The sequence below is a fragment of the Nannobrachium achirus genome (genome assembly GCF_963921795.1).
Source record: "Nannobrachium achirus genome assembly, chromosome: 2".
NCBI classification, from domain to species: Eukaryota; Metazoa; Chordata; class Actinopteri; order Myctophiformes; family Myctophidae; genus Nannobrachium; species Nannobrachium achirus.
The window spans coordinates 22,417,837-22,432,836 of record NC_137811.1 but is presented as its reverse complement, the minus strand read 5'-3'; the positions used below and the strand labels follow the sequence as shown (position 1 = coordinate 22,432,836).

At 41.5% G+C, this 15,000-nt stretch overlaps 1 protein-coding gene across 1 annotated transcript in view; it reads left to right on the top strand.

The window, feature by feature from the left end:
- The window catches only part of col14a1a (collagen, type XIV, alpha 1a), a gene marked incomplete at its 5' end in the record, with an annotated part of 191,350 nt that overhangs the window by 41,605 nt on the left and 134,745 nt on the right, over nucleotides 1–15,000 (top strand). The window contains 5 exons of the mRNA XM_080752542.1: nucleotides 165–297; nucleotides 1,053–1,088; nucleotides 5,333–5,475; nucleotides 10,941–11,073; nucleotides 13,367–13,489. Of these exons, the coding sequence (XP_080608668.1) occupies nucleotides 165–297; nucleotides 1,053–1,088; nucleotides 5,333–5,475; nucleotides 10,941–11,073; nucleotides 13,367–13,489 (568 nt within the window). The remainder of the gene's footprint in view (nucleotides 1–164; nucleotides 298–1,052; nucleotides 1,089–5,332; nucleotides 5,476–10,940; nucleotides 11,074–13,366; nucleotides 13,490–15,000) is intronic.

Genomic DNA, 15,000 nt, shown 5'->3' with positions numbered 1-15,000 from the left:
TCACTATTCTGGGGGGAACGTTCACCAAAAATAGCCGATCTACAAGCTCACAACGCGTCACAACGAATCACAATGTGTAGATCTGCTATGTTTGTTCATTAAGAGTTCACTTTCTTCATGTCCATAATGAGGACACTAATACAGCATGTTTTCCACTTTCCCAGGTGGTTCTGAGTGGAACTGAGGACAGCTACCGCCTGATGGGTCTCAGTCCTTCCACCGAGTATGAAGCCATGCTCACGGCCATCTTCAAAGACGAGTCGGAGAGCGACACCATCTCTGTTGTGGAGACCACATGTGAGAGTTTGTAGATGGCTCTGCTTTTTCATCAGTGGTTTCATATCAAGGTCCATTATTCATTCGGCATTTGAGCCACGGACCACCAGTTGATGACATGTAGCCTCTCAGACCCAAAGATTCGAATATTTTGTATTTTTGTCGTTTTGACGATTTTGTCCACAATTCCATGCTGTATTGATGTGTTAGGAGAGACAACCGGCAAATGTTGATCAAAATAACAATTATTCTACATTCTCTAATTGTGTAGACTTCTTCTTAAATTAAGTAATGCAGATGTTTAACAACAATTTAACTCTAAGAGTGTAAATGGACCCGTAAGGGCCCATTTGGTTTAATTTTACACTCTCAAGAGTTAGAGATCTATTAGGGTCCATTTGGTTACCAACTCTCCATCATCTCCACTGGTTGAGAACCACTGATGTAAATGATTGACAACACTGACACCCTCACAGTCCTCAAACACAAATAAACAATGTTAAATTAATTGAATATTCCAGATTACATTACAGGTAATGTAATGTAAATCTGTGCCTGAATAAGTGCCTGGATGAGAGACTGATCCAATGACAGATTATAATTATAGGATCATAGAATTAGCATTTCCAAATTCCCAGCTTAGTGTGTTAGATCCATAGTATTGATTTGTTTATCCAGGCTTATCTCAATGGGAGGAAATCTGCTTGATTGAGACTGTTGCTGCGAGTCTCATATCTAATTATGTGATCTGTTTTCCCCTCCATGTGTTTTCCCAGTGGCCAGGACAACAACAATTGCTACAACCACACCAGGTAATGTGTTTTAAAGAAAGGGATAATAAATACTAGTGAGCTGGTCATTGCTGCAAAGAAACCCTTCTTACTACACAACTGTTTATGGAAGAAAAGAAAAAAAAAAAATAATTTGAAACCTCCTAACTCTAAAATGTTCATTTTCGGGGAAAATGAGCTCAAGTGGAGCTAGGAGGTTTTGACCGAAGGGATTTTACTACTTTTCATTGGTTCAATATTATTTTAACCAACACACAGACGTAAAGGGTGTTCAATAGCACATATTTATGAAAAGAAGAGAGGGCCAATCGGGTGGAGTTAACTGGTTTTGCAGAAAGTGTGGAGTTAGGAGGTTTTGTCCCAAGAACCTTGTACTACTTTCCATTGGTTAAATATTATTTTAACCAACACTCAGATGTAAAGGGTGTTAGCCCTGATTTATGTCAAAAAATCTGAAACTAAATGGATTTAAGAGGTTATGGCCAGACAGTGACGTTATGCAAAACATAGTCCATCAGATTCTACGATTAGAGCTGCATCCCTAAACAGAGACAGAACAATGGTCTGTTATGCGGAAATAACAGATTGAATGCCTTACAGTAATTGAGTCAAGTATTTAAAAGCCATGTAATAAGTGCTTTTAGTGATGCACATACCAAATGTCAAGTTACAACAGGATTTATTTCTTCGCACAGCAACCTCGATCTACCAGCACGGCTTTAAATGATTCTGATTGTTTTGCTGAGAGATATACAGTAAGTGCATTAGCCTGGGAAGCCATCCATGTAGTGTTTGAGGCCAGAGCATCTGTCCAGAGAAGTGTTCTGAGTTGAAACGTGAGAGTCTATAGCGTGTTTGCCAAAGTTTCTTGGTGATGCCAGACAACAGCTAACTACAGCTCTAACAAGTTAATTAGAGCTTTGGCTATTGTTGCTTACATAGTTCCAGAAAGTGAAAAGGGAATTATCGTAGGCTTAAAATAACCACTCGTCGTCACTCCTACTTATGTATATGTGAGGCACTGGTTTAAACTACTGTACTGCTGTCTATCTTCACCGTTTATGAAAAATGACAACAACAAAACAAAATGTTCTGAGGCTATGAAGATGCCACTGCACTACCTTGAAAAACAAGTTTTTTGAAGATTGAAGTTTGGTAAACTTACTCTGTTTGTAGCATGATATTTACCCAGCTGGCCTTACCCAGAAGCCCTAGTTCTAACTTCATCATTGCAGTGGTGACCCCATCTGGATTGTATTTACTCTTGGGAGCAGGCTACAGCTAATCGAGTCAGAGCAGTTTAGAAACTCCACTCGCAGCTCTGAAAACTTTAAAAGTCACACGATGTCCCCCTGTTACTTGAAGCTTCGCTCACTACAGCAGAAACTTAGAACAGTGGGTCACCGCTGATTGATTACACAAGGATTGCACCAGTGATGGAAGAAGCACTCACATGTTTTACTTAAGTAAAAGTATCAATACAGCCATGTACTGTAGATATACTCTGGTAGTAGTAGAAGTCCTGTGTGCTTGAGTAAAAGTATAAAAGTATTGGTATCAAAATAGCTCCAAAAGTAAAAGTACTCATTGTGCAAAATGTCCCATTTCACAAGTATGCATATTATTTAAATAGCAGATCTACAAGCTCACAATGCATCGAGTAACAATATTTTCCTCTGAGATGAAGTCGGGTAGAAGTAATAGTATTTGTGAGACGTAGGAGGAGTCAACCCACAGAGCCTATTTCTTCCACGCGCCAGAGTGGTTTATCCCCCAGTCCCGGCAGAGTAGTTCCGGTGCAGCGGATTGAGTGACCGATCTTCCCCTAATAGGACTGATTGTGGATAGCTACAGGGTGTAAGTCGGGACTTGATCAACCCCGGCTGGGTCACCTGGGCGAGGGTGTATGATGTTGGTAGACCTGAAACACCTGTCGACCTCAGGCTACATCACTGATGATACGTCCCAGTTGCATCCTCGTGATGTTTTTTTTTTTCATTATTTCATTATTGAAAATTGTAACTGAAGAAAATTGTACTTACAGTAAGTACATTACAGTAACTTGTGTTATTTTATACCACTGGATCGCACTGTAGCATAATTTCGCATTATTTATGTGTAGTAAGTAGGCCTACTGTAGCATTGCACTGAGTAGCAACACTTCAGTTAAAAGTGTATCTACTTTGTTTAAAGCTACCGCAAAGACCACAGCTGCAAAACAGCTTTTTTGAAAGCTGTGTCTTTCACGATAACCGAGCCAGGATGTTATCGCTTGTAGCTTTTATCTCAACGGCATGATGCAGCATCTTTGTCACCATCAAAAGTAGGCCTAGACACATTGACAGTGAACTAGCTATCATCTAATCCTTAATTGAACACTTTTTAGTGATTAGTACGGTAGATGTGGGGTGAGTACAACCGGGGCAGTGACCACTGACAGTACATACAGTACAGTAGTGACTGTGGGTCAGGTCAGGGGGAGATGCTTGAGCTGAGCTTGAGCTGAGGGCTTCCTTTGAAGTGTGGTGTGAATTTGTAGTGGAGAGTGGTAACATGGTATTACATGGTGTAGCTTCTTCCAATGGATGAAATACCGGACCTTTCTTCACTTTAATTTTCTCATGTTCTGGTGACGGATTGGACAGCAGCATTTCTCATTTTTCATGGTTACGTGTTCAGCGATCAGTCAGAGGGTCTGCATCACTAGGGGTCATCGCCATGTTGGCATGTGGAACCAAATGGACCCTTCCAGGTCCATTTGGTTCCATTTGTACTCTCTCAGAGTTAAGGGGGTCCTTGCAGATAAAACATTTGCAAGGACATACATATTCTGAAGAAAACCTGGAGACTTGACATTCAGTCATTGGGTCTTATAATCAAAATAAGAACATTATAATCGTGTGTAAGACAAGACCAAGTGTTTGCCACGGACACAATGACAGTTTAAAACTGGACCCGTAAAGGGTAACACTTTAAAGAGTGTTACTGGCGTCATCATCATCATAATTATTATTATCACCACTGTGTCATAAATGTATTTTATGATTGGATTATTTTACTGCATGCTGTTTTATGTATTTTTTTATCCCTTTATTTTATTTAGATTTTTATTACTCGCTGCTCTTGTTCTCTTGTTCTTGCTTTCTCTATTGCCCGGAATTGATACAGCTGTTGTATCAACCAATTTCCCATTGGGGATTAGGCCAACTTAATTGATCTTATCTTATGTGCCTGTTCTTTTTCTGGAAGGTTATATATTTTATACATAAATAAGATTGCACTAGTTCTGTCTACTCAGTCTCATTGGTGCATGGGGTCATTGTAATGCTGGCTTGAGGTGGACTTTTTGGTCAAAATTCGATTATTGCCACGGACAAAATGAGTGGACAATAATATTACCAGAAACACATAAAGAGCTAACCCTGAATGACCACAACAGGTCGGTAACTCTGAGAGTGTTCAAACGGAACCAAATGAACCCTATTGGTCCATTTGGTTTAGGGGGTCCTTGCAAATACAATTTGTAGAACCACTACTAGTGGGACTCCTAATATGCCATAGTGAGGTATAGTAAATAAGTCATACAGTACATACAGTATTCTAAAAGTAGCCAAAGGACAAAACCAAGCCTTTGCCACGTTCACATTTGTCCGTGTACGGACATATTGATGACCCCTGCATTGGTGGGCTGGACATTTCAGAATTCACCTGCCTACCAATCATGTCATCGATGGGGATTCCATCTAATATAATGGTGAGGGGGAGTTCTGAAGTGCTCCTTTAAAGGTGATACACCATGCATTTAAAAAGTATTTATGTCATATTGTTTATGTCCCAAAAACGTTTTTCAAAAGGTTTGAGGCTAAATTACCACTCCTGAATAGAGAGCCTCTCATTTTTGAATGGCTCTCAGAGCATTTTCAGCTGCAGTACCACCTTTGGCCTGAACTGCGCCACCCCCCCACCCAAAAAAATCTTTTTCAAAAACGGCCGTTTATTACGTCACGAACGGCAGCAAATCTGGACAGCCTGTTTTGAGAACCGTGGGATGCTTTTAACCTCCACCTTCCCAAAACCAGAGAAAGACACAACGGTCTGAAATGGGACTTTGTGAGGATAGAAGGTGCTAGTGGGACCCCAAAAAAAGGTTTTAAAATAGGAAAAGTGAATTTTCATGGTGTATCACCTTTAAGTGAACACGGTTTTTAGCTAGAATTTCCTTAAGTGTTTTCAATTGAAACGTTGTTTTCCATGTGTTGTTTCAGTGGCTCGACAGGCAGTGAGAAACCTCCGGCTGACCGATGAGACCACTGACAGCTTGGAGGCATCGTGGAGCCTGCATGACCCTCACGTAGAGCGCTACAGGGTCTCCTACGTCAGCCTCAGGGGCGACAGCGCAGAGGAGTCGGTGAGTTGGAGCTCAGACTGTTACACACACACACACACACACACACACACGTCACATGCACACACACACACACACACACACACACACACACACACACACACACACACACACACACACACACACACACACACACACACACACACACACACAGGTTTGCAATTGCTACTTTGTGGGGACATTACACATAGTCTACTATCTTTGTGGGGACATTCCATTCATTTTGAACCCTAACCCTAACCCTTAACCTAACCCCTAAACACCTTGTGGGGACCTATTAATAAGCCCCCACAAGGTTTTTTCCTCTGATTGTACTATCTTTGTGGGGACATGAGGTCCCCACAAAGTAGTAATTCCCTGTCCCACACACACACACACACACACACACACACACACACACACACACACACACACACACACACACACACACACACACACACACACACACACACACACACACTGTTATGAAGGTTAAAACAACAGATCTGGGATGCCTTGTGGCTCGGCCAGTTACATACAACTTGCTTGGTTAAAGGTAAAGGCTTGTTCAAGGTCCCCGGAATATTGGAACGAGACTTCTGGTGGTGTAATAGAATTCAGTTTCCTCCACACAATCTGGTGTAATATGCTGTACAATCCTCAGGTAAACAGTAACCAAACAAAAAAACATTAGAATATGGAGCTACCAGAGAGCCAATATTCAATTAATCGGTAGATGAAACTCATGAGGTTTGGTTAATAGGCCAGTCAATCTGAGGTTTGACCCAAAAGAAATTGCAATAGTAATGGTTCAAGGTTTTTTATGATCCTTAGGGTCATCCAAAAACATGTTAAAAGTTTCCCATTATATTCTTAGTGGATCAAGGTAAATTCAGGGGGTTCAAGTTTGGGTCCCTTACTATACAGGAAAAAAGACCTCCATGATTCTGAATCAATTGAAAGCATTTGTTTTGCACGAAAAACAGTCCTCGGGCTAAAAATGGACTCCACAAAAGTGTGAAAAGTGATGACTCATCACTAAACCATAGTTTTGTGGGTCTGTTTTGGGCCCGAGGAAAACAAATGCTTGCAATGGATTCAGAATCATGAAAAAAAAACCTAGTTAAGCCCTTATCATAGTCCAAGGTGAAGAGCTATCCACCGCAAATTTTAGGTGGAAAGCTTTCCACCTGAAGTCAGAAAATAAGTGAAGGCCATCATAGTCAGTCACGGAGAAGTCCTATTCACCGTGACTGACTGGTCTAGATCGACCAATCAGTGAACGGGGGGGGAGGGCCTATCTGTCTGAAAGTAAAAACAGAGAGATGTGTCGGGACTCATGGTGGAAAGCTCTTCACCACGAGGAATGACGTAACGTTGTCGTTTTATGACTCAAAAAGACTACACCGCGGTGGATAGCTCTTCACCGCGGTACCGACTCTGATAGGGGCTTAATACCCCTCACATGCTACTTAAAGAAGGTTTTTAGATGGTCTTTTTTTCCTGTATAGTAAGTGAAGGGACCCAAACTTGAACCGCCTGAATTTACCTTGATCCACTAAGAATATAATGGGAAACTTTTAACATGTTTTTTGGATGACCCTAAGGATCATAAAAAACCCTGAATGATTACTACTGCAATTTCTTTTGGGTCATGCCCCTTTTTAGCTTAGATTGACTGGTTGATGGGGACTGCAGCATGCTGCTTGAGTTGATGGGAACCGTTTCCAAAATCTGCAGGGATGGTTTGCAACACATTAAATGGATGCATTCCAGACAGTTTCTTAAAAGTGATTAGTTAGCTTAATGAGCGCCTATACTTTCCTAATTGACCCCCCTTTGTGTCTCCTGGCATATTGGCTCTCTCAGCAAAACCTTAAGGCTAATTTATACCTATAATTTATACTTGTAGTATAATGTAGGCTTTAGCCTTATTTCAGTGTGAGAGAACACCAAGGCAGAGAAAATATTAATTCTCTCACTTTTTCTCTCTCTCACACGCATACACACACACACGCACCTCCCCTGTTGAGCGGTTAGACACTAAAAGGCAAGGACGTGCAAATAATGTTAAAGAGGCAGGGGCTGAAATTTCTAAAAGGGCCTTTTGGTTTTCAGTGCTTGATACCACACTGAACTAAGCATAATCAAGTCAAAACTGGATTTCTATTCAGGAGAGTTTGGACAAGGCAATTCTCTTGAACACTGTCTTCAGGCATGGCACGGAAAGAGGGCATTTTCATTTCTTTAACCACAGTAAAAACGGCATTCATGGTCTGAAGAGGGCACTTTTTACAGACAGATAAAAGGGCAGGGGCTCAAGCCCCCTTTGATGTCTATGTGTGCATGTGCCTGCTAAAAGGTGACGAGCAGCGATTCATTGGGATTCTGTCTCAGGAAAAGCTTACTGTAGTCGTTTCCCCCTCCCAGCCTGTTGGCCAGCAGCAGAGTGGACAGTAGCAGGGTCATTTTCTACAACCATAAAATTGATTACACTCAGTCCCTGTCCTCCTCCTCCTCCTCCTCCCCTCCCTTATCCCTCTATCCACCATAAGAGCCCTTGAGCTTAGTTCAACAAGAATGACCCCGATGGCTCTCTCCCTCCTTTCTCTTTTGTTCTTTCTTTCTTTCTCTCTCACCCTTTCTTCTCCTCCATCCACCTCTTGGTTTTCTCTCCCTGCGTATTCTCTTCTTTTGTCTTGCGCCCACCTTTCAACGGCTCCCCCCGTTTTTTCCTCTCTCCATCTCTCTCTCCATCTCTCTCTCTCTCTCTTCCTCCACCGCCCCTCTCTGTTTTAATTCTCCTGTGTGTGGTGTGGTGTCAGAGCACTAGAAGATGGAGAGGCCAGGCCACGCCAGAAGACATTCCATTATCTTTTCAGTAGCCATTTACCTCACTGGGAGGAAGGACTGGGGGCAGAGAGAGAGGGAGAGGGAGGGAGAGAGAGAGAGAGAGAGAGAGAGAGAGAGAGAGGGAGAGGGAGAGAGAGAGCACATACTGGACAAGAAAAAGAACAACACGTAAACAAAAAAGAGAACGGCTTAAATCTTTCTCTCAGACATAAAAAAGAGGGATTACTTAAGGACTCTTCTCTTCCGAGGAGGAAGTTTGCTCTCTCTCTCTCTCTGTGTGTGTGTGTGTGTGTGTGTGTGTGTGTGTGTGTGTGTGTGTGTGTGTGTGTGTGTGTGTGTGTGTGTGTGTGTGTGTGTGTGTGTGTGTGTGCGTGCGTGTGTGTGTGTGTGTGTGTGTGTGTACACTGTAGTGTGAGGGAGAAGGATTGACAAGAAGTGAGAAGAAACGGCGAGTGTTTCTACTTGATGCATGGTGTTTGTGCGTGTTTGTGTGTATGCGTGCGTGCATGTGTGCGCGCGCGCACGTGTGTGTGTGTGTGTGTGTGTGCGCGCGCGTATCTGCGTGTTTATGTCACTGGCAGGTCAGCACCACAGCCAAAACGGACAGCTCCACTAATAGGAGTTGTTGTCTTGGACAGATTTATCTAGTGTGACCATGATAGCATGCACACGCACGCGCGCGCACACACACACACACACACACACACACACACACACACACACACACACACACACACACACACACACACACACACACACACACACACACACACACTCAGGCAGCACACAATTTGTCCATTAAATCTCCAAGAATGAAACTTGCCTTAAAGGAGTAGTTCACCCGTTCCCAGTTAATGTTAACTCCATAGACACATACAAAACAGAAAAAGTACAAAACTATGGCACCACCTCTTTTAATATTTAATCTTCGACAAAGGACTATTGTGTAAAGGGGACAATCCACTCCAGTGAAGTGTTGATTTTGTCGACTAAGACTATGACGGAAAATGTTCGTCGACAACCTTTTTTCACAGACAAATTAAATAAAAACTAAACAAAAACTAAGCTATGATGACTAAAATTATATCACCATTCATATTTGTATTAGGTCTTTGCAACTCAAATTAAACTGAATGAACTTTCATTCTGATGTATTCACTCATTTAACTCATTGACTGCCAAGGCACGAGTTTCACGAGTTATTACAGTACTCCCAGGCTGCCACAGCCCGAGTTTCCCGAGTTGGAAGCCATTTTGAAAAAAAAAAAAAAAAAAAAAAGAAATCAAAAAAATTTTTTATAAAAAAAATTCTAAAAATGCCTCAAATGTATTAGGCATGATCGCAATTGCGAAATTGCATGTTTAGCCCCATAACAAACACATCTTTCAAAATGTCAAAAATGGCTGTTTTGTCTGACTTTGAAGGCTTGTATCTCATGAATGCCTGAACGGATTTCCAAGCGGATTATTTTGTTTGAAAGCTGTTAAAAAGTACTACACATATGGTGCATATATGGTGCATGGGCGTGCACGATCCGTGCACTAAAAATTGATCTGTGCACTAGAAATTTAGGAACGTGGCATCCTGGTACTTGGCGGCCATCTTGAAAAGGGCATTCAATGAGTTAACTGAAGTTTTCAATGTTATATTAATAATTGCAAATATTAAAAGGTTCTGAATAACAAACTTTATTTAATTAGTTTGAATAGTTTTTCTTACAGTTTAAATAACCGTAAGAAAAGAAATAAGACTATTTTGCAAAAGGGAAATGTGTTCTGATAAGTAATACATGCTCTGTTAAAGTTAAGAATATATATGGGTCAACTTACCCCTTGACTTGGATCAACTTACTCCTAACCTGGGGCAAGTTGAGCCACATGATCACTTTCTTTTAATAAGTCATATTTTTATGGCCCTTTGTCATAGATGCTAACTCATAATTTCAAATGATAGAAGACATCCAGAAATATGTCTAGATATTTTGATTTTACTGCCATCTCACTTTTTCTTGCTTCCAGGGCAACTTTAGCTAAAAGTGGTTCATCTTACCCCGTTCTATATGGATTCTGTTAGTGTGCTATGTGGCCGATGTGGCCTCCATATAATATGGGCATTCCCATATGAAGTCCTGTTAGATATGGGCTTAATATTGATGACACCAGGGAACTCCATATATCGGCATGAAAGGGATTTTGTTAGTGTGGTTTCCCTGACAGTCACAGTGATGTCAGAGTGTGTTGTCAGAGCGGAAAACCCATTCTGTTAGAGTGGTTCCCCTGACATCATAGTGATGTCAGAGCTTGATGTCAGAGAAAACATTAGTTAATCATCTGGGGACCCCCCAAAATAATTGGGGGGTCGTGTGTGATGTGACGACGTCATCAAACGATAAAGTCGACTTCAGCCCAACTTTTTACTGAGTCGAGTCGACCTGCAAAAATCACAAGTCGTTAATGCCCTAGTCTAGTGTGTGTGTGTGTGTGTGTGTGTGTGTGTGTGTGTGTGTGTGTGTGTGCGCGTGTGCGTGTGCGAGGTGCCGTGCCGTGCCGTGCCGTGCCGTGCCGTGCCGTGACGTGATGTGCGTGCATGCTGGATCAGGGCTCTAACCCCTGTGTTTTTGTTTGTGTGTTTTTAGGTGTTAGTTCCGGGTGAGCAGAGGCGAGCCGTCCTCCAGCCTCTGTTATCAGACACCCAGTACAAGGTGACAGTCACCCCACTCTACACCCATGGAGGAGATGGCATCAGTGTGTCAGCACTGGGAGCTACATGTGAGTCTGACATCATGTATATGTACACACTATCACACAAAACTAAATAAACCTTTGATGACAATTTTGTCAACAAATAAAAACTAGACTGAAATGTTAGGGAGAAACTAGTGGAGAAGATATCCAGTAGAACACATTGCAGCGCAGCGCGACACGTTGTGAGCTTGTAGATCGGCTATTTTCAGCAAGTGTAAAATCAAGCATCAAGATGCCATCAAGGCCTGGCAAAATACATTTATGTTGACTAAATCAACTGTACATTTAGTCAACAAAGAATGTTTGATATTTTGTCAACTAAAACCAGAATAAAGGTCTTTGCACACTGCTGCGTTTTTCGGACCGAATATCGGAGTGAATTTCGGAGTGCGTGAATAAAAAAATCAACCTCACGTTATGTCAATCACGTTTGCACACTGCCGCCCGTTTCGTATTTATTTTCGGACCAGGGTTGATTTTTCCCGATTTTCGCAGCTGTCGCACTGAGTCCCATGCTCTCTCTCTCTTTCCTCTCTCTCTCCCTGGCCTAGTACTGCTTTCGGATTTCCAAAACGCAACGAAAACACGCAGTGCAGTGTGCAACCACCTTTACACGTATATTTAGATAGGACTAGAACCAAATGGAATTTTATTCAAAAGACTATGACTAAAACTAAATCAAAATTTGCTGTCAAAATCAACACTGCTACACACACACGCACGCATGCATGCGCGCGCGTGCAACACACACACACACACACACACACACACACACACACACACACACACACACACACACACACACACACACACACACACACACACACAGTTTTCCAGTTCAGGTAAAAAATAAAAAATAAAACTCATTTCTCCAGGCACACCTAAATACTGTATAATGCATGCACCCATTATTACTTTTATTTGCTGCAACGCTTGCTTAATTGCCTGCAACGTTTTACCTTTATGCAGTTTCTAACCTGTACAGGAAAATAAACGCGTGTCCCTTTAAGCAACAAGCTAGCTCCCAGAACAAATCTGAAATGAAATGGACAGAAGCAGACGATAATTAATTTCATTGCAGAGAGCAGAATGTTAATTTGCATTCTGTTAATTTTATGTTCATTTACACTCTTGAAGGAGAATGTTAATTAGAGCGATGGCAAATACTGATTCACTGTAATCATCTTAATGAAGGCCATTCATAATCACAGAGGCTTCCTTCATTAATGGTACGATTAAATAGCCACGCTCAGTTTCTAATTGATTTTCTAAGCCATTCTCCAAGATTATCACATAGGAATTGCACTAATCATCTCCTCCTTTCCACTGGGAATTGAAATGTCAGAGGAAATATAATTCACGTCTTATTGAGAGGGGGACTGTGGCCACTTGGCACGCCTTAATTCCAAATAAAAATCTCCTTGGAGCCCGTAAAACTGCTAGCTGATAAATCACAGACAAAAACAACTTGAGATGTGACTTTCATGAGTATGATATGGGAACGTGTCTGTATTGAGATGCGATGCAAGGTGATTTGGGACGTAGAGTGTGGATTCTGCAGATGTATTACACTGTATATAATATCGTCGTTGTCGGGTGGAAACCTTGTATGTCCAAAACCGTTTGTTTTGCATTTATCATTTTAAAAATGATTTAAACGTGCGAGGCGTTGTGTGCTTGTAGATCTGCTGTTTTCACTACTTTTGTGCGACGGCCTTGTACGATGAAGCAGGGCTTTACTTTGCGAAAGAACGTACAAATTTGAAACTTGGAGATACGAGGTTTCCACCCGACAACGACGATATGCTTCCAGAGGTGAATATGTTTTTAAGGATCTCTGCCTCATTAGTAAAGAAACACAATGAAGAGTGGAAGGAAAGAGGGAGAGTGACATGTTTGATCGTAAAGGTGCATTCATACAGTACTAGTCGGAACACATTTAGTCTTTGAGCAACGTGATCCAAGATGTGACATCTACACTTGTTCAACTCAAGTGACTTTCTTTGAGCTTGCAGATTGTCTATTTCAATAAAAGTTTCACCTATTTTCACCAAATTTTTGCCCATGACCTGCCCAGAATAGGTATGCCGGGATCCATGTGGTTACAATTATGTTTTCAAAGCTTTGGGTTCATGTGGTTAATATGTATGTTAAAAGTACTTTTTTTTAAAGTACTCTGAATACTTTGAACTGGACTTGAATGAGCTAAACTAAACTAAACTAAACTAAACTAAACTAAACTAAACTAAACTGAACTGAACTGAACTGAACTGAACTGCAGTATTTAAATTTAATTTGTATTTGTATTTTTTTGCAGTGCCCCTCTCATCCCCTACTAACCTGCGTGTCACAGAGGAGGGGTACAGTCACTTCAGAATCACCTGGGATAAGCCTCAGTCTCCAACCATTGGATATCGGATAGTCTACCAACCCAATATTGGTATATACACACACGCACGCACGCACGCACGCACGCACACGCGCGCGCACGCACATGCACACACGCACGCACGCACGCACGCACGCACGCACGCACGCACGCACGCACGCACGCACGCACGCATGTCTTTTTGCTTTGTGTGGGGCCACTTCAGTCAGGAATACTCACGTCTTAATTTTATACAACCTTTTTAACCAGTCATTGTCCATTTTGTTTCTAAATGAAAAGCATTGGCAAAAAGATCTGTTTTGACTCTTCTGGCTCTCCTTCGGTGCTAATTGCATTGTCATTCTAGTTATAATTTCCATGGCTGTTTCCATACAATTACCCCGGTCTCAAACCTTTAACAGACAGAATTACTTAAACTGATTATCGGAATTAAAATAGAAGGAAAGTATATTTCACCAGGCTTCTGTTTTCAACATGAGAAAATATAGAGCATATTGTCAATGGAGAAAGAACACCGCCATTTACAGTATACTGTATGTACAGTATGTACACAGGTAGACATAGTGTATACTGTACTGTACAGTCCTTCTGTACTGTACAGTCCTTCCCACACGCGCGCACGCACGTGCAGACGCACGCACGCACGCACACAGACACACACACAGACACACGCATACACTCTCTCTGTCTCTTTCTCTTGCATGTCTGTTTTATATTAGAGGTTGTTCCTGCTGCATTTACTGGCTCAAAAAGCACAATTTTTAACACGTGTGCATGCATGCGTCCATGCGTTAATAGTTAATACTATTGTATACTGTAAGTGAGAAGGCATATCTTAATGATGTCTAAAAAGCCGTGTTGTGATCATCATTGACTTACTGTAAGGTTGTATGCAGATAAAACAATAGTGATTAACCATTGCAACCTTATCCCTCCATTGCTTTAAAGCTGTTATAAAGATTTAACATTTTCAGTGCATTCAATTAGAGAATTGGTATTTACATGTATAGTGTTTTGAACTTAATGAAGTATATCTGTTATCGTTTTGTCATAATTTCTCATTTATTTCTGTTCTAATTTAATAACTCGCTTCTCTCTATTTTTGTCTCCGCCTGTGGCTTTCAATTTTGTGTAATGGGTTTTACTCATGTATCTGTCAGTGTGTGTGTATGCATGCATGCGTGCGTGCGTGCGTGCGTGCGTGCGTGCGTGCGTGCGTGCGTGTGTGTGTGTGTGCGCGCGCGCACACGCATTTTTGTGTGTATCTGTGTGCGTTTCTCTGTCTTTCTGCCTGAACTCTTCAGACTCGACCCCAGCCCATAGCACTTACGGTAGCACTTGTATTTCCTATACCCTTGATGACCATACAGGCTTATGCAAAAGTTAAAATGTAATTTAGATAGCATTTTTATATAGACTGATGCCAGGCCATGTGTTACTTGGCATCCTATCGTACATCGAACTATAGTGTGTATAGTGTCAACGTACAGATTATTTAAGTTTTTATTGTTGTTTTATTGATTGTATTGAATATTTACTTTGTTGCCTTTTTTTTTTACTAT